General features: G+C 43.2%; 1 protein-coding gene and 1 long non-coding RNA gene across 6 annotated transcripts in view; both read right to left on the reverse strand.

The window, feature by feature from the left end:
- LOC132235798 (uncharacterized) overlaps positions 1-22,647 on the reverse strand; it is a 458,887-nt gene that overhangs the window by 21,378 nt on the left and 414,862 nt on the right. The window lies entirely within an intron of this gene.
- FGF1 (fibroblast growth factor 1) overlaps positions 17,235-22,647 on the reverse strand; it is a 90,295-nt gene continuing 84,882 nt past the window's right edge. For all 5 annotated transcript variants that reach the window (XM_059698743.1, XM_059698742.1, XM_059698745.1 and 2 more), the window contains exon 4: positions 17,235-20,512. In XM_059698743.1, coding sequence (XP_059554726.1) covers positions 20,318-20,512 — 195 coding nt within the window. In that variant the 3' untranslated portion in view covers positions 17,235-20,317. The remainder of the gene's footprint in view (positions 20,513-22,647) is intronic.

A 22,647-nucleotide genomic window follows, 5' to 3' on the forward strand; every position in this document is an offset into this window, starting at 1 on the left:
CCCTGCACCCCAACCCCTAGCAACTACTCATCTGTTCTCCATCCCTATAGTTTTGTCTTTTGGAGAATGTCATATAAATACAATCATACAGTATGTCACCTTTGGAGGCTGGCTTCTTTCACTCAGCATAATGCCCTCGGGATTAATCCAAGTTGTTCTATGTGTCAATAGTTTGTTCCATTTCATTCCAACATATGGATGCGCCATCATTTGTTGAATGACATTTGTGTTGTTTCTAGGGATTTCAGTACATCATTTTAAAGAATTGCCGTAAAATAGGTATAACATAAAAGTTGCCACACTCACCATGTTAAGTGTATAGTTCCATCGTATGAATTACATTCACAATGTTGTGCAGCCCTCACTACGATCTGTTTCCAGCGTGTTTAGTCACTATACACAGAAACTGTAGCCACGAAGCAATGACGCGGCATTCCCTCCAGCCCCCCGTAACTTCTAATCTACTTCCTGTCTCTATGGCTTTGGCTATTCCAGACATCTCGTAAGAATGAAAGCAGACCATAGTTGTCCTGTCGTGTCTGGATTATTTCACTTTGTACAGTGTTTCCAAGTGCCGTAGCATGTGTCAGCTACTTTGTTCCTTTCCGTGGCCGAATAGCACGTGTCCGTGGTATGTACGTGCCACGCTGTGTTTATCCACTCACTTGGGTTGCTTCCGCTTTTTGGCTAATGCGAATTATACCACTATGAACACGGGTGTGCAAGTATCTGAGTCCCTGCTTTCAAGTTTTTGGCCACCTTCCCTTTTTAAGTTAAATTGATTGGGCGGGGTGGGGTGGGGGCGGGGGGAGGATATGCGTCTGGAAATTCCATTTTCTAAGAATCTGGTATTTATTGTCTGAATCTGGTCATTGTTCTTTGTACTTGATGCTCGTTGAGATTTGAGGAATCCCACCAGTTTTTTGTTTATTAGTCTCTTCAGTATCCCGGGAGAAGGAGAAAGGCAGTCACAATTCAGGAATGGGGAAAGTGGGCTCCGAGTGGGCTAGGCCCGTCCGTGGAGCTATCCTCTGTGTGCGCAGCTTTCTCAGGGTGCGGTGGAATGGCTTGCTTGGGTTGGGGTAGTCTTTGGTATTTCACATGGTCTGCTTTACCTGGCCTTTGCCACATTTCACCACAGAGCTTGCTGTGCCATCAGGCGAAGACTTAAGGATAGGGGCAAAAATTAGCAAGTGAGAAGCAACTTCCTCACTCGGCGGGATCTGCTTTTATTTGTAGAACTAGAGGCCCAGTGCACAAAATTCATGCACGGATAAGGTCCCTAGGCCTGGCCGGTGATCAGGGCCAATCTGCGGGGCAACCGGCAGGGTGACTGGGGCACCCCCACTGGCACCCATCTTGGCTGGCCTGGCGCTGCCAGTGAGGGGCCCCTGATCACCCCACCAGTTGCCCCACAGTGGAAGGCAACTGGCGGGCGATCAGGGGAGCCCCTACTGGCACCCACCTTGGCTGGCTTGGTGCCGCCCCTTGATGGCCCCGACCTCCACCACTGTCACCAATCAGGGCCTGCAGGCTGGGGGCAGCTCCTGCATTGAGCATCATAGCGACTGATCATTGTGACCAGTCGTTCTGCTGTTCAGTCAATTTGCATATTAGATTTTTATTATATAGGACATGCCCAAACCTACCCAGACTCAGGCAACCCAGCTGATCTCTCACCCACTTAGAATAATTGGAAATAAGATGAGTCTGAACTATAACAAATTTATGATTATTTTCAAGGATACACCTTTGGGACCAAGAGCTTAATAGACTCTCCTTCATTACGAGATATCTCAGATTTATTTCTAAGTAGCTGCCTTTGTTCACAGTAGGGGCTAACGTCATTTAAAAATGGTTGTATGTTTAGGCAGTGAAAAGTTTCTCCTTTGGTGTTGCTCATTTGTTTATTAAATTTCTCTTGATATAAGTTGTAGAGATAGTTCAGCCCAACCTTTCTTATCCTAAATTGCCATCCCATAAAACTAATAAGGTTTTATTCTGTACAGACTGGCTTGCCCTCTTTGTAGACTGAACATATAGTGGATTTTTAAAAAAATGTTAAAAGCATTCTGTTGTTCCTAAAGGTTGACAAGCTCTACCCTTCACCCGCTTCCTTCCACAGCCTGCCACTCAGTTAATTCTCACCCCGGGAGTAACCCCTTTGGCTTAAAACCCTTCACATTTCCAGGAAGTTGTTAAATCTAACAACCCCATGACTCAGTCTGGCCTCACTCTTTTAGTTCCCACGTTTGCATGGGAGTTGATGCTCACTCTGGGGCCTAGGGAAGGCCATTGCCATCCCACTGCAGAGCAGAATGAAGAGAAAACATGGTGTGCCAATTGAGTCATAGGGGGCTCCCATTGACAGAGGCATTCCAAACGCAAAACCTGGTGTGATGGGCACCTTTTTCATTGCTCGTGAAGATGCAACAGAGGGTTAGCTTTGTAGGTCCCAAGTTCATTAGGATTTTTTTTCTTAAATGGAACTTTTATGATATTATATTTGGGGGTACCTCATCAAATTGATTAGCCTTTCAAAATAATGGAATAGAAATGAAATGAAATTTATCAAAAGGGACAACTTACAACAACAATAACATATAAAGCCCTTTTTATGTGCTGGAGCACTGGGCTAGTACTTTCCTTGCATTGCTGTACTTCATCCTCACAACATCCCTACAAGGAGGTACTCACTATCTTTATTTTACAGAGGTGGGCTGGAGACTTAGAGAGGCTAAGTCACTTGCCAAAATCACACAGTGGGATTTCAACCCAGGAAGTCTGACTCTAAACACATCTGTCTGAGCCTCCGCCCTGTGAAACAGAAGACATATACCTACATCTTTCTGCTATTAAGCACAATTGCAGTCATTTAACCTCAGCAAAATAGCATCATCTGTCACATTTATATCAATATTTTGTATTTTATTTTATAGTAATTTTGTTTTTAAATTTTTTATAAGTAAATTATATGTACATATAAATAAATTTGTTTTGGTTTAATAGTTGTATGAGAACTATAAGCAAACGCATTTATACCTAGTTTTATATATTTGTGCATATTTACGTAATATTATAATTAAAATGGCTTAGGTCAACACTGGCAGTCCACAGTATTAAGTCATTAACACCCTCAACACATTAACACTGTTTACTTTAAATAAAATCCCTTAATAGTTTAAGAGACTGGACATATTTTGATAGACTGGGAATGACGAGGTAATAGGAAGTCTCAAAACAGAAAGCGCTGTTCAGTAATGGCTCTGCCACTGGTTATGAGATACCAATAGGGAGCAGTTGACATTTACTTTATAGGAACACTTTGAAGACCAGATTCTACTCTCTCTTGCCCACTATTGGGTTGAAAAGTCTGCTGCCAGTATAAAGGCCATTTTAAAGGTTAACTGCTCTTTTTTTAAAAATTCCCATTCCCCACTCCCCTCCCCTTTGGCAAACATCTTGTTTTCTGTATCTGTGGGTCTGTTTCTGTTTTGTTTTGTTTGTTTTTTAGATTCCATATGTAAGTGAAATCATACAGTGTTTGTCTTTGCCTGACTTACTTCACTTGGCATAATGCTCTCTAGGTCCATCCATGCTGTTCCAAGTGGCAAGATTTCATTCTATTTTATTCCTGAATAACATTGCATATACCACATCTTCTTTATCCATTCATCTATTGTTGGACAACCAGGTTGCTTCCATATCTTGGCTATTACTAGTAATGCTGCAATGAATATAGAGGTGCACATGTATTTTTGAATTAGTGTTTTTGTTCTCTTTCTTCAGCTATTTTTAAGATATTCTCTATGGCATTCTCCATCCTCAAAACTGTGTGTCTAGATGTAGATACAGTGTAATTTATACTACATAGAACTCTATGTACTTCCTGAACTTTAGTGTACATGTCTTTCATCAAAACTGAAAAATTGTTACTGAAAAATTTTCCCAACACCATTGGTCCACATTTCTGCTCTTTTTTTATATTACAACTCCTCTCATTCTATTTTGTGTGTGTTTCTTGACCTCTCACTGCTTGCACCATGGTACACTCTGGTTAATTTCTTTCAGTTAAAGTTTCTGGTTACCCTTATTCTCTCTTCAGATATATCCAATATAATATTTAACCCATCCATCAAGGTATTTTTAGTGGAAGGGATGGGTGTATTTCATCTTTCTATTTTAACTAAAGCACACCCATTTAAATTGTATAATTAGATGTGATTTGATGAATGTATACATGCTTGAAACTACAGTTAAAATACAAAACTTTTCATCACTCTTAAGAGTTTTCTTTTGTCCTTTTGAGAAATTTTCAGTAATTATTTCTTCAAATATATATATATTTATTTTTCTCCTCTGCCTCTGGAACTCCAATTATGTGTGTATTGAACATTTGGATATTGTTCCCCCAGGTTTCTGAGGTTCTCCTCATTTTCCCTCAGTCTTTATTCTGTCTCTTGTTTGGATTGGACATTTCTATAGCTCTGTCTTCAAGTTCACTGCTTCTTTCTTCTGCCATATCCAACATGTCATTGAGCCCATCTAGTGAACTTTTAAGTTTTAGTTTTGTACTTGTCAGCTCTAGAATTTCTATTTTAAATGTTAGTTTTCATTTATTTATTGAAAGTTCCTAACTGTTCATTCAAAACATTGCCATATTTTTCTTTAATTCTCTGAACATATTTATAATTGAAAGGGCGAGGACTACGCCCTCCACCTTGCCCCAGGGTAAGGGCTACGCCCTCCATCTTACCTTGGCCATGTGCTCAGCAAGCTTCTTCCCGGAAGATAGTCAAGGGAAGTGCACGCCATCACTATGACCACATCCTGTGTAATGAGACACCGACTCGTGCCTGGCCAATCGGCAGGGCCCACAGTCCTTTCTCCTCCCCTTACCCCAACCCCCTATAAAACCTCTCTCCACACAGAGTTCTCTCTCTCTCGGCCACTGGAGCTTACCGTTGCATCGGTGAGTGTGGCAGGGGAGCCAAACCTAGGTTTGAAATGAATGACTCTTTGCTTTTGCATCGGACTCGCTGGCTCCCTGTGGGTTCTTGGGAATCATGAAATCTGGGCACAACAATAATAACTGCTTTAAACTCTTTGATAAATCCAACATCTAGACCCAGTCGGTCAGTCTCTATTGGCTGCCTTTTCACCTGAGTGTAGACCACACTTTAATTTTCTGGTTGAAAATTGGGCCATGTGGATAATACGTATGGCAACTCTAGATTCTTCTATCTCCTTCTGAGGTTCATTGTTTCTTTGTTCCATATATAATTAACTGGACTCTAATTGCAAACTTTGATACGCAGCAGCTAATAATTCTGTCCTATGGTGTCCTATTGCTACCTTTTTTTTTTTTTTAACCTGGCCCTATGCGAGTTTTCCCTGTTTTTGTGTAATTTGGTGGTTATTCAAGGATTTTAACAGAGATGAAAAGCACTCTTTTTTTATTTTTTTGTTTTGTTTTGTTTCTAGAGATTCCCCTCTCCCTAATTTTTAGCTGTTTGATTTTTAGTTCTGTCTTTGACATTTCAAGCGTGTAAGATGAAACTTTCTGGCACCTGACTTGTGCATGATTGGAAAGTTTACTCAGCTTAAAAACAAACAAACAAGGCACCCTGGGTGGTGGCTCAGTTGGTTGGAGTGTTCAGTTGGTTGGAATGTTCCATTCACCAAAAGGTTGTGGGTTCAATTCCTAGGTTGCAGGCTTGATTTTTGGTCAGGGCACATATAGGAGGCAACCAATCTCTCTATCTCTCTCTCCCTCCCTAAAAATCAATTAAAAAAAAAACTTAGAAGGTGAGGATTAAAACAAAAAAGCAGTGAATTCACAAATAGGGCAACACATAACTCTGTTATTCAATAGCTGATTTCTTTCTAATTTCTGCCCACTTTTTCACCAAGCCTGCTATGGTCTCCTCCCATACCTGTGTAGTTTAGCTTTTGGCCTAAGATTTGGGTAAAGTTTATACTCAGGGTTTAATATTCTTTCTGTGGGTTTTCTGCTGCTGGTACTTTTCCTGTAGATTTTTAGATATGTTTTCAGCCTTGAACTCTGATATCTGGTACCATGGCTAGTAAGGCTGTGGTTTTCCACTGCTATTATTTTTATAGCAATGGCTGTAAGAGTTGGGCATCACTGTCAGGCCAGGAAGACATAAACTCAATTCTTACTCCTTCCTGTGGCAGATTTTTGAGATTAAACATTCCTTCTGCTTCTGTATGAGTTTGGACCTTCTCCAGAGTCTTTCAATAGTTATTCTTTAAAAAACAAAACAAAAAAAACCCCAAACCAGCAACAACAAAAAAAACCCCACCTTTTAAAAATCTTGTTTTTTGTCATTGTTTTCTCTGGGAGGGTTTCATGACCAAGTCACTCCTCTGACATTTTTGGAAGTAGTTTACCCATTAGATTTTTAATTCAAATATTTCTGTTTTTCATTTGAAGTTCTGTTTAATTCCTTTCTGATTAAATGTGCTTTGTGTTCATGATAGTCTTTTTATTGCTCACATAAGTTATTTTTTAAAAATTTATTTGATTACCTTAAATATACTTATTTTACAGTCTATGTTCAATTAATATTTAATAATTTCAGTATGTGAATTTCTTAGGTGTTCAGTGGTACCATGTATTGTATCTGCTAACACTTCTCATGCAAGTAATTTTGGGATTATGAGTGCATTAAATATGAAAAAACCATACTTCCTAATTTGGGAGGTTGAATCTGCAGAGAGGTGTTTGTTTGCTTTTACCTGGTGTCCAAAGAATATCAGAGACCATTGTCTTTTATTAATTTCTAAGGCTAGGGGCTCCTAGGCCAGGAAGGTAATATAAATTTATAGCCCAATTCTACTCGAGGACAGATTCATGATTATACATTCTTAGAGAGAAACCTTTCCTTTCCTTTTCATGATAAAGAGATGAGGATAGCCATACCCCTAGACCAGTGGTTCTCAACCTTCTGGCCCTTTAAATACAGTTCCTCATGTTGTAACCCAACCATAAAATTATTTTCGTTGCTACTTCATAACTGTAATGTTGCTACTGTTATGAATCGTAATGTAAATATCTGATATGCAGGATGGTCTTAGGCGACCCCTGTGAAAGGGTCGTTCGACCATCAAAGGGGTCGCGACCCACAGGTTGAGAACCGCTGCCCTAGACCAATGGTAGACCCCCCCTCCCCTATACACACCCCTGTTCCATCCCTTCACTGACAGTGTAGCTCTTTGAAAATCCTGGTTAACAGTAGTCTCAATTATAGTTTGTACTTACCCTCCAACTCAAGACTTTGTCTCCTGCACCCCGGAGCTTTCAAAATCTCATTTAATGATTACCATGAGAAATGAGGTGAACGCTAAATCTGCCAGTTCTCACTGCTCTGATTTTTCATTTTCTCATTTAATTTGACTCTTTATTCTGGGAAATTCTGAACATGAAGGTAAAAAGAAAAGTATCATACACACCCATACACCCATACTCTACACTTATTAGTTATTGACATTTTGCCTCAGCTGCTTTATCTCTCTGTGTATGTGTGTTTGTTGAACCATTGTAAAGTAAATTATATACATCATGACATTTAACTCCTAAATACTTTAACATGTAGTATCAAAAAATGAAGCTTTTTAAAAAAACAAAGTATTACTGTTTTCATATTTAACAAATATGATTTTCCAGAGAAATAGAACCGATTATGTGTGTGTGAGAGAGAGAGAGAGAAATAAGGGAGAAACTGAACTAAATAAATGGAAAGGAGAGAATTATCCAAGAAATTTTAGCAGAAAATTCCCACACTAAAAAAAATCATCATCACTACCACCACTACACCACCACCACCACCACCACCACCACCACCACCACCATCACCACCATCACCACCATCACCACCACCACCACCACCACCACCACCACCACCACCACCATCACCACCAATGCAGGTTCTTTTTATCTTAAAACCAAGCTCTAACCGTAGCCTGCTGGCTGGTTTTCTCATCTTCTTTCCACTACAGCCAGTGCTATCTGAGTTTAATATGAATGTGGAGTTGTGACTTCCCTGGTTAAAGTCTCCATTGGTTTCTTCTTGCCCAAAGGCAGAGTTTAAGCCTACTTCTGTCATAAGGAACCTTACAAATTTTCCAGAGCAGCTCACTATCCTTTAAACACACCATTCTTCTTTGCTCTTCTGCATCCTAACATGTGCTGTCTCCTCGGATTGGAGTAATAATAAACACTCCTCCCACCTGTGCTCCTGTGTGGATTTTTTTAGTGCTCTCCTATGTTGCATTTTAATGATTTGTTTATATGCCACGCTCCCCAGCTATGTTGTGGACTCCTCAATAGAGCCCTTTTCGTTCTTCATTCTCAGGAGTTGGATTACAGTCCCTCCTCCACAGTGGGATTCAGGAACTATCTTCTTTGTTTGGTTGTCAGGAAGGCAAGTCCCTGTGCCTTCTAGAAAAGGGAATGAGATTAATTCAGAGTGGCTGTCAAATGGCATCAGTCATGTTTCTTACAGAATTCAGAATACTGAAAATAATCTATTCTATCTCTATTTGCTTTCTGTCTCTTTGGTTTCTTTGTTCTTTCTAGGGGGTCAATTTTGACCACAGGACTTTAAGAAGTCAGTAACTGCCCTGACCAGTTTGGCTCAGTGGCTAGAGTGTCGGCCTGTGGACTGAAGAGTCCCAGGTTTGATTCTGGTCAAGGGCATGTACCTTGGTTGCGGGCACATCCACAGTAGGGGGTGTGCAGGAGGCAGCTGATTGATGTTTCTCTCTCATCGATGTTTCTAACTCTCTATCCCTTTCCCTTCCTCTCTGTAAAAAATCAATAAAATATATTTTTTAAAAAAGAGTCAGTAACTGCAGGGCAGTGTGGGCTACTGAGTTTTTCTCACTAGATCTGTGTAAACATGTTTATGTTACCTCTTTCATAGCCAGATGAAGACATTTCCAGCCAGGAAGATCCCTCCCCAAACCCTGAGAAGGGCACCATCTCAGAAGAGTGTCCAAGTTGCCTTTCTGTTTTTCTGTCTTGTGAAGAATGTGGTTTTGGTTGTGTGATTCCTTTTAAGCCGCTTCATGTGTTTTGGGGCTGATTAATAGCATAGCTACCCAAACTTGGACAGCAATATCAGAATTTCTGGAAGCACAGAAATAAGAAGCTACTGAGTTCAGGCTTTCCATCTGAATGAGACTCAAATGCACAACCACTGCTTCCTTGTTTTATCTCTCACCCTTGACTATGCTGGCAAACCTTGCTTTTCCTTTTGAATATAAGGGATTTACTGGGGACAAAAAGCATTTTCCTGTACTCCACCTGCTGGATGGAATGAATGAAAGCCTTGGGGAGAGATCTAAATATTTAGCGAATATAACCTCAGCCCCCAAAGTTTCAAGTCTGGAATACATTTCACAGTCTCAGATTTGAACCCAAGCCAAAAACATGCATGTTGATACTGATTATTTGTGTCCTTTGGCAGAGGGTTTAGGAAAGTGTTATAATTCAGTTACATGGGGAGAGAGAGTGATTATGTATATATAGCTTCCACCTGGCTATCTATAGCTGTTGGAGAATGGACTCCACCTAACTTCCCTCATCCATCACTGGCCTCCACCTTACTGTTTGGCCTCAGGTCACATCCTGCCCCCCACCCCTTGCTCTCCACACTTGAGTCTCACTGGTATTGTGTTTCTTCCTGCTATAGGGCCTGAGCATATGCTACTGCCTCTATCCAGAATGCTCTTCACAATCCACAGTCACCTCTCTACTAGCCAACTCTTCCTCTTCCTTCAGATATCAGCTCATTTCCTTCGGGAAGCCCTTGAGTGAGTTCAATCCCCTATTATATATTTTGAGGACGCTGGATACTTCTCTTTTGTAAGCACCTGTCACACTTGCAGCTTTACATTTCTCTATGCTTCCAAAGGGTAGTATATGTATATGACACAGATAATATGCAGGTGTTCATTGTTTTTTTTTATTATTTTAAAGTTATCTGTTTATTTTAATGGGTATTAGAAAAAATATTTATAGAGTAAGTAGCCTATCCTTTTGTGACCATTTTTACTTACAATGGGCCTAAAGTGGGTAAAACTGTGCATCTGCCTTCCATAAGCCATGTGAATTAGATCAAGTACCATGGTCAGGCAATGGGAATATAGGCAAACATTTTAGAGGCAATATGAAAATGCCTGAAACTTGGGAAATAATATGTTCATATATTTCCCTTCCCTTGATTGTAAGCTCCAGGAAAGAGCTTTTTTGTGCACCATTCTACCCACTAGGCCTTGTACATATTTGGGCCGTAATAAATATTTGTTGAAAGACTGGACAAGTGATTGAATAAACAGTCTAATGATGCAACAAGGCCCCCTCGCAAGTGACACCAGGCCAGTCCTAGATCAGATCATTAGAACGAAGGATGCGGTTTCTTTTGAGGATCCTCCACATGGATTGCACACAGTAGAGACAGGTTGGAATTTTGTAGACTTAGAACATGCAGCTCCGGATACCCGAAGACTTTGTGGAGTCTCAAGGCCGTAGGGGAGCTTTGCAGTTATCCTGCTCAGAGCAGTGCCTCCAGCATCCCCGACAGGCATTGTCACAGGCTAGACTCCTCGGGAAGCAGACTCTGAGATGAAGATTAGCATGCAGGACGTTTATTAGAAATCTTGAGATCACACCTGTGGAAGGGAAGGAAGCAGGATGGGGCAGAAAGGGAAGTTGAGGCAGTTTTAATAGAGGCCTCAGTGGACATTATGAGAAATTCTGAAACTGGAAAGAGCCTTAGAACTGTCCGAAGCTGAGGTGAAGGGACTAGGCTGTAATGCACCTATGCAGATTACCCCAGAGGGGCGTGCAGCTGTCCTGACCAAGGCCATCACTGAAGGGTGCTGATGTCAAAGGCCGTTGCAGGTAGTACTCTCAGCAGCTGGGAGGGTCACTTCTGAAGGGGGAGCTGGGGACACATCACAGGTGTGTCCTCTCGGGCTCTGAATGAAAAACTCCCAATCACACTACCTGTGGCGGGGCTCCCACCAGTTGGAATGCTCTAGTTAGAAATATTTTTTCCTTCATATTGAACCAAAAAATATTGCCTTGACAAGTTCCAAATACCTATACTCATTTTGACTACCAGAGCAAGAAAAACAGCGTGACTCTTGAGCTATCTTGCTGGGGTCCAGCCCCAGTGGTCCAGGGGTTCCCAAAGGTGTGGACGGAGTCACAGCGTTCAGAACTCTCTAGCTTTCCTTAGTCTCCGTGGATCTTCCCTGTGCCTGGCTGAGGCCACAGAGAGAGATCCCAAGGCAAGCTGAGCCTTTATTTTATAGTGAGAGGTAAACAAGGTAGTGGTTTCCAAAGTTACACTGTTCTTGTGAGTTTCACTTGTTTCTGTTCTTGTGAGTTTCACTTGTTTTCACCATGGTTATACTTCCTGCACTTCCTCAGCCCATTAGCTTCCCAGATAAGATCTAGGGAGTGTTATAAGGTCAAGCCTAATTATGCTAAGAGGACTGTGCCCTCTAAGCTGGGAATTGTTTGTGACTTTACCAACAGGTCAGTCCGAGGCTTAACCCTATATCGGCTCCCTACACTATCTGAAGAGAGCTCTGGTATCTCATTTAAAATTTTCTCTGAACTAAACACACCCAGTTTCTTCAGTTGTTTGTTTTGTGTGTATGTTTTTCTGCCCCTTACTATTCATCTGTTACCCTCCACATAACATTTTTCTTAATTTGTAAAACTTAATTTCATAGGCAACATCTAGAATGAGATACAATGGCCCATATGAGGCCCGGCCAACTCAAACTACAGCAGGGCAATTACATCCCACAATCTGTGCCTTATGGAAGGGAGCTTGGAGTCAACCAAGATTCTTTTATCTCTTTCAAAGGAATTGCTGTGAAGCAAGATCTCTCCAAATATGGACTCATAAAATTGATCATTGGGAACCTAAATGGAAAATCTAAAAGATCATTTTTAGCCATAACTTATTATATAATATGCATAATTATTTTTTCTAAAAAATAGCAAATGTCTAGTTAACCCTTATCACATGCCAGATATTGTGCTAAAAATACTTGCATACTGCCGTAGCTGGTTTCGCTCAGTGGTTAGAGCATCGGCCTGAAAGGTCCTGAAAGGTCCTGTGTTCAATGCCAGTCAAGGGCACATGCCCAGGTTCTGGGCTCGATCCCCCGTAAGGGGCGTGCAGGAGGCAGTCGATCAATGATTTTCTCTTATTATTGATGTTTCTCTCTCTCTCTCCCTTTGCCTTCCTCTCTGAAATCAATAAACATATATTAAAAAATACTTGCATACTGTCATTTCATTTGATGCTCCCAATAACCCGGTGGGGTTGGGACTATTTGTATCCTTATTCTATAGAGGAGAAAATGGAGGGCAGATAGACTAAGTAACTTGCCCAAAGTTACAAGATCAGTAAGTGGCAGAACCAGGATTTCAACTCGGCCAGTGTGGCTCCAGGGCTATCTTCTTCTGTATATGTATATTACATGGATTTGGGTTCATTTAAATCAGGGAATGACTTAGCAATATGTTCTTGAACATACATGGTGGTTTTCAGAGAAGCTCGGGGGGCTTAGAAAGACAGTAGCTTTTTAAAAAAGGAAACAAAACCAAAAAAAAACTTGTTCCTAAATTTCACGTAGAGACTTTCTTCACCATGATAACAAGCTTTTAAAGGGAAAGGACCACATGTATTCATTCATCTTTTAATACTGTGTCTAGCAGAGTAACTAAATCATGGTTACGCCAGTTATCGGTGTATTGCCTATGCTCCAAATCCGTTCTTTGCCACATTTTGACACTGGAGCTGGACCCTCCTTTGCCAGCTGATGCAGCTTCAGGTTTGCCAGTAGAGGGCACTGGAGGGGCACTGCGAGAGGAAGGGGCTTTCCTTTGGGGCTCTGGTGCTTTTCTTCTTGCTCCTATGACACAGTGGCCGGGGGCAGCTCCTGTGGGAGACCTAGTGGTCCACAGCCCCAGCAGGTTGCTTCCGGAGAGTTCCGCTGGTGCTGCGGTGGGAAGCTCCTGGAAGCACCGCAGTGAGAGCCTCCCCTGGCCTGTGGGCCACAGCCACACCTTCTCCGATGAAGTCTGCATCTCATCCTCGAGAGGAGACCAGCTCGCAAGTTTGTTCCTTCCTTGAGTGCTTTCCTAAGCCTTGGGGATGATTCCTGCTTCCCTACACCTGCTGTTCCAAGATTCTTTAGAGATCTCTTTACCCCTCTTAGTAGTTAACCATTCTTCCCCTTAAAGTTTCTCTGCTCACTGTCCTGGCCAGTTTGTTCAATGGTTAGAGTCTTGGCCTGTGGACCGAAGGGTTGCAGGTTCGATTCCCGGTCAAGGGCATGTACCTGGATTGCAGGTTTCATCCCTGCCCCCCTGGGTGCAGGAAGCAACATCAATATATTTTTTTCTCCCGCCCCCCCCCCCCCGTGTGCCCCCTCCCCCCTCCCCCCAGTTTCCTTCATTCCTCCCTTCAGCTCTCTTTCGAAAAATCAATGGAAAAAGAGTACCCTTAAGTGAGGATTGACACACATATACTCACAAAAAACTTCCCCATTCAAATTGTTGGTGTGGTTTCTATCGCCTGATTGGACCCTGACTGGCACAATGGTAGACACTCGATAAGTGATGAATGGATGGATGAGTCAGTGAGGGAACTGAGGAAAGAGGCTTCGTTTGCACTTTATTGATGCTGACTATTCTGGAGGCTTAGTCTGTTCAGGGTAGCCCTCTGCCCTGCCGGACTCCTCCCAGATGCTCAGGTTGCTAGGGAGTTACACATTTTTAAGCAATCTATAAAATCCATCTCTCTTCTTCACCTCAATTAAACATCATGTGACAGATTCCAGTAGCACCAAGAATAGAGAAACAAGTTTTTCCTCTCATTTTTCCTCTCTGCACAGCTGTCCTGGATTTGGGATTTTGTCCCCTATTAGGAGAAACAATCTGGCCAGCCCTTAAACCTGCACCACTTCGCAGGTCAGAGTCAAGGCTTCTAATGCAGGTGTTCTATTTTGAGAAAGCCATAGATTTTACTGTTCACTTCTACAGGAAATTGCTGGATTCTTAACAGTTGACATTCCCAGGCTACAGATAGTCCTACTTTTACACTGCTCACAAAACAAGTTAGTATAGAACAACATTCCTGTAACTTGCTATGGAGAAAAAGTTTTGGGCGAAGGCATATTAGTAAAAATAATCTAACATCTTGCCCTTATGTATCTCTGTGTCAGACCAAAAAAAAAGTTTTCCTAAGACAGGAAAACATGAAATATGAAAATCACAATGAAGTGTGTTTCCCTGATGATTTGCACAAATCGCCTGCCTACAGCTACAACCCACCCCCCGCCACCAAACACAGCAGCCAAGTGACCCAATCCTGAGATTGAACACAGTTCCACACAGGGAATGCCCAACCCTTCATTAAGGTTGTTAGAAAAGCACTTCAAAGACACGGTGAGGTTTTGCTTGTTTATGTAATAAGACAGACACCAATGTTTAGCTGCTGAATGTGAAGCCTGTGTGATAGTGGGAAGCGAAGGGAGAAGGAAGCAATTTGGGAAATACCTCCTCCTCACGTCACAAACATCCTCAGACCCATCAGAAGACCCCAAAACCAGATCCTGCAATATATGCATTTCATAAGGCAAAACCACCCCCTAGCTGCAGGCCATGTGTGACCTGGTTTCTCTTTTTATTTTTTTAACCAGGGCAGCAAGCTAACAGTGTAGTATATCACGGTCAATATGTCAACCGCAAAGTGGGTACAATATTACAGAAGGATTCCATAGTCGTTAAGTAAATTTCCCTTGTAACTTGAGAGAACGTTGGGTGAATCCCTGGGATCTAGGGCGCCTGCTGTCAGATCCCCACACCGCAGGTTCTGGGTTCTTGAGATTTTAGAGTCAATTTTAAGTACAATGGCAAAGGGAGTTTCTTTCTAGGGGTGGAGGACAAGTTCAAGGAGCAGAGTAGGAAGGGCGAGCACCACTTTTTATGAGCCGTCATTTTCATTTAAACAGTTGTCAAACGCCTAGTAATTTTGAAATGGAGAACATACAAATCCCACTGCCTGGTTGGGCTTAAGCATTCCTGAAAATAATTTCTGTTAATTTGTGGACATGCAGTTGAAGGCACATCTTTGTTTGACATGTCATTATTCCCATACTTGTTAATATATCAATCCCCAGTGCTAAGGGTTCAGGATTGCCCTCCCCTGCCCACCCCATGGCTGACAAGACATCTCCCAGATAGATATGAAAAGTGATGACTTCATTTCTATTTTTGTCTTTGTGGTCGAACTCACCCATAAGAGGCCAATGTTCAGCTACCCTAAGCCTCTCAAACATTTAGGGCCTGGAGTTACTCTTTTTAGTTGATTGAGCAAAGATGATAATTTTTAAATCCCTGGCTGGCTAAGATACATTCCAGCAGTAATGGCATTTATCTTATGACTGAGTCATGGATGGTAAAACCTCTTCTTTGGGTAGATAATAGGGGAGATAAAAGGTAATTTCCAGAAGGTGACGGAGGCTGGTTTTCTAGCCTTTTTTCTGGCTCAGTCTACTTTTCATGTCTTATTTAGAAATGGTTGTGAAGTAGGAATTTTGGGGGCAAAACAAACGAATGACGTGAAGGTTAGGGGAGTTAGGGAGGGAATGGCCCAAAGTGATGACAATTCCAAAGGAGAGTTCAAGTCCCCAGGGCTGTGAGAGCAGAAATCTGCCAGGACCAGCAGTGGAGGCAGCAGCGGGTGCCTGTGCCTTTGGAATCTGCAACAGTGCATTCATTTTGCATGATTCGTAGCAAACCAGCTAAGAGAATTCACCGAACCCTTAGGACAGATGGTTTCTGGGTAGCAGGAGGTTTCCTTGTCTTGTTTTTTCAAGAACAAACCATGTCTTTGAAAACACTAACGTCATCATATAGGATTCTAATTGAGTCTCGTCTTTGGGAAGGAGAATGTTTACTTGAAGCCATGTTTCAAACTTTCATTGTGACCCATACTGTTGTGTCCCCAATTTAATTCATCTTGACCAGCATATTTTAGTGGAATGTAATAGAAAAATCTGAGTGCATCTCATATATGTAGCTTTGTGACATTTTTTGTTTCAGTTGTATGTATGTACAAGAGTATGTATGTGCTGGGTTGTGATGGAAAAAGTCATTCTTAGTGTGGATCAAGCTCTAAAAGGGAGAAAAATACTGCTTTAGGCAACTTTAAAAAGGAACAGAGGGATTGATTATGGTGTGTAATTAGCAGAGTGGGCAAACACTGCTCATCTTTTGTTGTTAATCCTCACCTGAGGATATTTTTCCCTTGATTTTTAGGGAGAGTGGAAGGGAGGGGGGAAGACAGAGAGAGAAGCATCAATGTCAGAGAGACACATCAATTGGTTGCCTCCCACACGCACCCTAACCAGGGCGGGGGATCAAGCCTGTAACCGAGGTACATGCCTTTGACTGGAATTGAACCCGGCAGTCCTTCAGTCCGTGGGCCAATGCTCTTACCCACTTAGCCAAGCCGGCTAGGGCTGCTCACCTTTCTTTTATTGGTTCACATGCATGTGTGCGTATGGGTGCGTGTGCACATGTGTAAGTGCGAGTGTGTATGTGCCTGTATATACATGTGAGTGAGTGTGCATGTGTGTGATCTGATTCTGCCATGATGTTTAGGCAACTGAACTTTCTCCTAATCATAGGGAGTTATATGATTCAGAAGTTTAAGGAGATATTGCTTAGTATGATAATTTCAGAAAATCTGCTGAGGGAATCGATGGTCTCACATCAAGGCTCTTGAGATGCGCCTCTGACCATTGACTTAAAATTGTAAGTATGTCTTTGCATTTTTTTTTTCAGGTCACAGTACCTTTGCCTAAGCATAAGCTGGTCAACTCTACAATAGGTAGGAGCATAATTTTGCATGATTTATACTATGAAACTAAAGTGTCAAATGACTTACTTATGGTGCTTGGCTCTTCAGGGGGCAAATTTCCTGAATATATTTCTCTAGTGGGTCCCTAGGGAAGCATCAATATTGCCTTAGGTTTCCAAACAAAATGAAAAATGTTGCTGCCTTACCTTTTCCTATCAGCCTTAGGAAAGAGCAGCCACACCTCAGGGATGCCAGGGAAGTCCTTCCACAGGGAGGTGAGACACCGTGATGCAGAGAAACTCAGAGACAGTATTACATACTAGAACGTTTATTAATACGTATAAGGTGCAAAAAAAGAGAGGCAGTGATGTAAAATGACAGGCGTCTTCCTCGGAGGTCTGCTTTGCAGCGCAGGAGCATGGTTGGTCTCAGCGTCGTGTTCTACAAGGCTGAGGACTTGGGCTCCATTGCCTCCGGTGCAGAGCAAGTACCTGGTCTTCAGTAATACAAGATGCTCTGATCAGTGTTTGTAAGTGCACACTGCTGGCCATGGGAGGCTTGGCTATCATCCCTTCCAAGGAAACAGATCACCACCACCTCTCCCTCCACCAGCACATTGAAAACAACCCAAAGCACACACACTCCTGATGCTTTGTACAGAATGTCAGGCAACTCATAAGAGCTGGCCTGAAGGTGAACCCACACGAGAGGCACGTGACAGGCAGTGGCCACACAACTGACTCCAGGAAGAGAGAGGGCAGCAGGGATGCTCCGTGTTTAAGGAACGAGAGCATGTTCCGACGGAGTGAGGAACTTCTAACCACTCGCTTCCTACCAGATCTGACAGGCTCTTTGTCTGACATGGTTCTACAGGTGCAAATGTTAGGTTTACCTTGCCATGTCCTCTGACACTTTGCTAGGGGCTTATCTCATGCTGGGGTTGCTAATTCTTCCCAAACCTGGGTTTCTGGGACTAACTCTTTATTCAGCAGGCACCTACAAAAGTCTGTTTTTACTTGATGGATGAAATGAATCCACAGCATCTTTCATCATACATCTAATGCCCTGGAGAGAATACAGCAGCAAACCAGGCAGACAAGGATCTTTGAGGCCTCAGTACTCTGTACAGTGCCGGGCACACAGTGGCACTTAATAAGTATTCATTGAACGAACACACGAGTGATTGAGACTGGCCTGTGGGGGGCGAGGTCACAGTAGTGTCTCTTCTACAATGCGTTGGGTCTCTGAAGCCACAGACATCTGCCTCACCTGTTAGCAACAGTATTTACACTTTCTTGGCCAACGCTATACTTGAATTTGAGTCACATACTAAAAATTATGGACCGTTATAAATATCTTGGATTTCCTCTCTGGGTACCTTTTCCTGGCCAAATCTTTATAGTAAATAGATGTTAAGCCACACTGTTCTATCCCCAACTTGCCTGCAAAGATTTACTAATATGAAATGGAATCGTCTTATCCAAGTTACAAAAACAAAAACAAAAAAAAGTTATGCAATGGTTTTGCTGTAGAAACAAATGCAGGATGGTATTATTCACAATCGTTTTAACCCGGTTCAGTTCTCAATTCCACTATAGCTTCGAACCTTCACAGATTGTCATTTTCCTTCCATTCTCCATATGATGGAATTGGTTTTCAATTAATAATCATTTCCACTCCTTATAAAACATGAGGTAACACTCTCATCGGTTTTCATCCACAATTGTCACATCATTGCGTAAGAAATCCCCATTTTCAAAGAAAAATGTCTAACAGCACAGTGGGAAATAAAGGAAAATCTCATTTTACAGGTAAATGGAGTATAAGTGGTGGATAATTGAGTAGCTTATACATTGTATCCTATTATTGTCATTCTCGGTGGCTGGATGCTAATCAGTTTAACTGCCTTTGCGCTATATATTTTTAAATGTGATTAAATCATACAGTCTCATAGTAAATTTAAATGGCTTATTAAAGGCATTTACAGGGCAACGGTATCATATGTCAAAGATGAATGGTGTTCCTAATTTGCTAGCCACTTGGGTCAGGTTTACGTTAAGCACAAAGCATATTCATACAAGTAATCGTAACACAAATGGTCTCTTGGGAAAAGCTGTTGGTGTGGGTTTAACATTTTTGAAGTATACTTTTGTTTATCTTCTAAATGGGCATTTTATAGGCAATGGGCCAAAGCGCCTTAAATACATGCTCCTTCACACAGGCATAACCGGGCCGATGTGCCTGAATGCTGCAGTGTTGTTAAGCATGAGGAGAGGGGTGGGGGTGGGAAGGTTGAGCCACCTTCATTTGACTGACATCCTCTCAGGACCACAACTGAACGAATGGTGGGAGTCCGCAGCAGCAGCGACGCACGGGGAGCTTGTTAGAAATGCCAAAACCGCACCCCAGTCCCACTGAACCAGAATCGACATTCAAACAAGCTCCCCCAGACCGTGCGTGAGCACTGCCCTGGGACCCCAAAGCCTCTGCCTCCGGGTGGCCAAGCACACATCCCTTTCTCTTTCTTTCTCGCTTCTAGAATCATCCTCTTCAGAGGACAACCAGCCCTCGGCCCGGTTTCCCTTTCTTTCTCATCACTCCCACACCCACTCCCAGGGCCCAAATGAATTTACCAGCACCCGATGCCCTTGAATCAAGAACCCACTTCTCATGCTGGCCACCTGACATCACCCAGCGGCTGGCTCCCTGTTGCCTGATAACCTTCGGAAAGTCAGGGCACCGTAAGGACTTCCAAGGCGCTGCGTTCATCTGCTTTCCCGTGCCTGAGCCTCCCATCCTCCATCGATTCCGCACTGAGATCCCTTCCTTCTCAGCCGCCACCAGCATGCAGTCCCCCCTTGCCAGTGTAATGCCTTCCGTTCTCGTGAAAGGACTTCTTCATCCCTGTTTCGACTCAGGGAACGCTGCCTCCCTCTAACCTAGCCATAGCTTCTCTCTAATAATCGTGGAGGGTCGAAAAGACAAAGGGTGTCCTGCCCGCTGTTTGGGGGAACTTTACTCGGTGGAGGGAACCGGACGCAGTTACTGAAAGACCCACTCGGCAGCCCCCTGAACACACTTCTTTTGGCCCCACCTTTGCCTTGAGAGGCTCAGCCTGCAGCAGGTGCCCAGAGGCAACTGGACCTCCACACCAGACCCAGGCTGGCCAGCCGATTGGCCCCTAGAAGCAATTTGGTCCCCTCCGTTCCAAACTGTGTTGGGGTAAAGGGCTCTGCAAGAAAACGAACTGGGCATTTTAGAAGCGCGTTGCTTACAAAGTCAGGCTCTGTGGGCCCGGGGTTAGCGCAGCCAATGGTCAAGGGAACAATCTGGGGTCAGCCGAGGAGGACCCCCTCAGGCTCCTCTGGAGTGGTCAGCACCCAGAACAGACCTCTTTAATCAGAGGACACTGGCAGGGGGAGAAACAAGATTGCTTTCTGGCCATAATGCGTCCGAGGACCACGCTTGCAGCTTCCGTTCTTCTTGAGCCCAACGAACCAATTCTTTTCTGCATGCTTCTTGGACGTGTAGGTGTTGTAGTGGTTCTCCTCCAGCCTTTCCAGGAACAAACATTCCTCATTGGGAGTTTGCTACAAAGACACAACCGAAAGAGAGGAGGGCTGTGAGCGAGTGGTTTTAGGCAGGGCTCCTCTGCTTAAAGCTGTGTGACCTGGGGCAAATTACTCAGGCTCTCTGTGCCTCAGTTTCTTCTTCAGTAACATTGGGATAATAATGGAGCCTATCTCCGGGGATGGTAATGAGGACTTAAAACAGGACCCAGCACATAATGGGCCTTCAATGTACACCTGCTATTATTGTAAGGTCCCCTTACATTTCTTGTTCTCAGGACCCTAAAGTCTGCCCCTGGGGAGATCCTGAATGACTGTAGGCACCCCAAGGGGGGAGGGGGCTGGGCTTTTGTCTCTGTAGAGGCCTGGCACCTAGATAGGCTTGGCCATGAAAAACATCTAAAGCAGGTGAAAGCAGGTGGTGATGCAGTGAGGGCTGTTAAGTTTGGACTTAACGAATAAATGAAATACTACTAATATAATTTTTCATCCTGGTGATTTTCATTAACAATAGCAGGATAGTACCTTAGCATTGTTAAGACCATCAGTGCTTGCACAAAATGTGCCCTAAGCCCAAAACATATCCTGAAACTTAACGTGTTTTTTTTTTTTAAAAATGGAAGTAGTTTTATCTTCTAATATTTATAAAAAGAATTGCACTTTTTAAAACTTAAAATTTTACTTAAGGGGAGGGTGTGTGTGTGGGGGAAGTGATCAACCAATGAACTTATATGCGTATATGCATAACCCATGGTCACAGACAATGGGGTGGTGAAGGCCTGGGGTGGGGGGGTGGGGACAGGATGGGAGAGGTCAATGGGGGGGAAAGGGGGACATATGTAATACTTTCAACAATGAAGATTAAAAAATGTTTTTTTACTTAAAGAAAGAAGAAAAGAAAAAGACCGCCCAAAGCCCACCCACCCAGATATAGACAACGGTTAACAGGTGGTAAGCATCCTTCCTTGCATCGTTATGTACGTACGCACAGAGAGTAGATAAGACCAGATGGATATAGACTTAGGATGCTATCAAAATGGCACACTATGTCTGCTGTTTCAAAAACTGGCAGTAAGCCTATGAAAACATTCAATCTCACTAGCAAGAAAATGCAAATTTAAAAAATCATTTAACATGTTGGCAATGATAGCTGCAAGGAGAAAAAAGACACGCCTGAGTGTTGGTGAGAGTGTAGGAAACATGCACTCTCCTGCGCTGTTGGTGAGACTATTAGACTGCAAGCCCTCCTGAGGGAAGAGATGGGACCTTGTCAGCCCTCTGCCTACAGCCAGACTTAGAACCTGGCAAGTAATAGGTGCTCGCCAACGAGGTGGTGCGTTGAACTGGACTCCTGAGATCAGGTAGAGGCCTCGGGAAAGTTACCTCTGATTAGCAAGGCACTCCATAGCAGGAAGCACGCAGCTGCTTATTCATCTGCAGTCTAGAGCAGTGACAACGGGGAGAGACACTGGAGCATTTTAGAACAAGGTGGGACATAGACGTAATAGCTAATTGGGTGACTCTGATGCCTCGAAAGGAACTTACCCAGACATCGGTGTTTGATGCACATTGTCCGGGGTGGGAGGAGGTTGGCAGTTTGGGACCTGTGTGGGTTGCCCACTCCCCCGTAGGGAGGGCTCACCCCATGACACCCCTCAGTGGGCATCAGGCCCCTGTTCTGTGACAAAGTAGAGGACGGCCACACCCCCCACCTGATGTCTCTATTCCACCACAGCAGTAGACACACGGAGAACGGCTGAGTCAGAGGCTGAGTCAGCAGGCCAAATCGGAGGTGCTGCCTCTGGCCTCCCAACAGGATTTGTCAGCGCTCGTTAGGCATCTGGAGCAATGCCGAGGGCCTGGGGAGTGACAGCTGACTCATGGCCATTGTTTTCATTATTTTCTTTTTTATATTTAGCACGCTTTCCTCCCAGTTACATAGGTGACATATACCCACTGGAGAAAATTTGGAAAGCACAGGAAGGCATTCACATGTTATAAAGTTAGCCTTTTACCATCTCCAGAGATAAGTGAAGGAATGTTTTGGGATATAGCCTTTTGAAGTTATTTTTTAAAATAACTATGTCCTTTCCACACGCACATAAATTTGGATCAGGATGGACTGATGCCAAAAATCGGTTAAGAGTACGAGGCAG

Source organism: Myotis daubentonii, chromosome 5, assembly GCF_963259705.1.
Source record: "Myotis daubentonii chromosome 5, mMyoDau2.1, whole genome shotgun sequence".
Lineage (NCBI taxonomy): Eukaryota > Metazoa > Chordata > Mammalia > Chiroptera > Vespertilionidae > Myotis > Myotis daubentonii.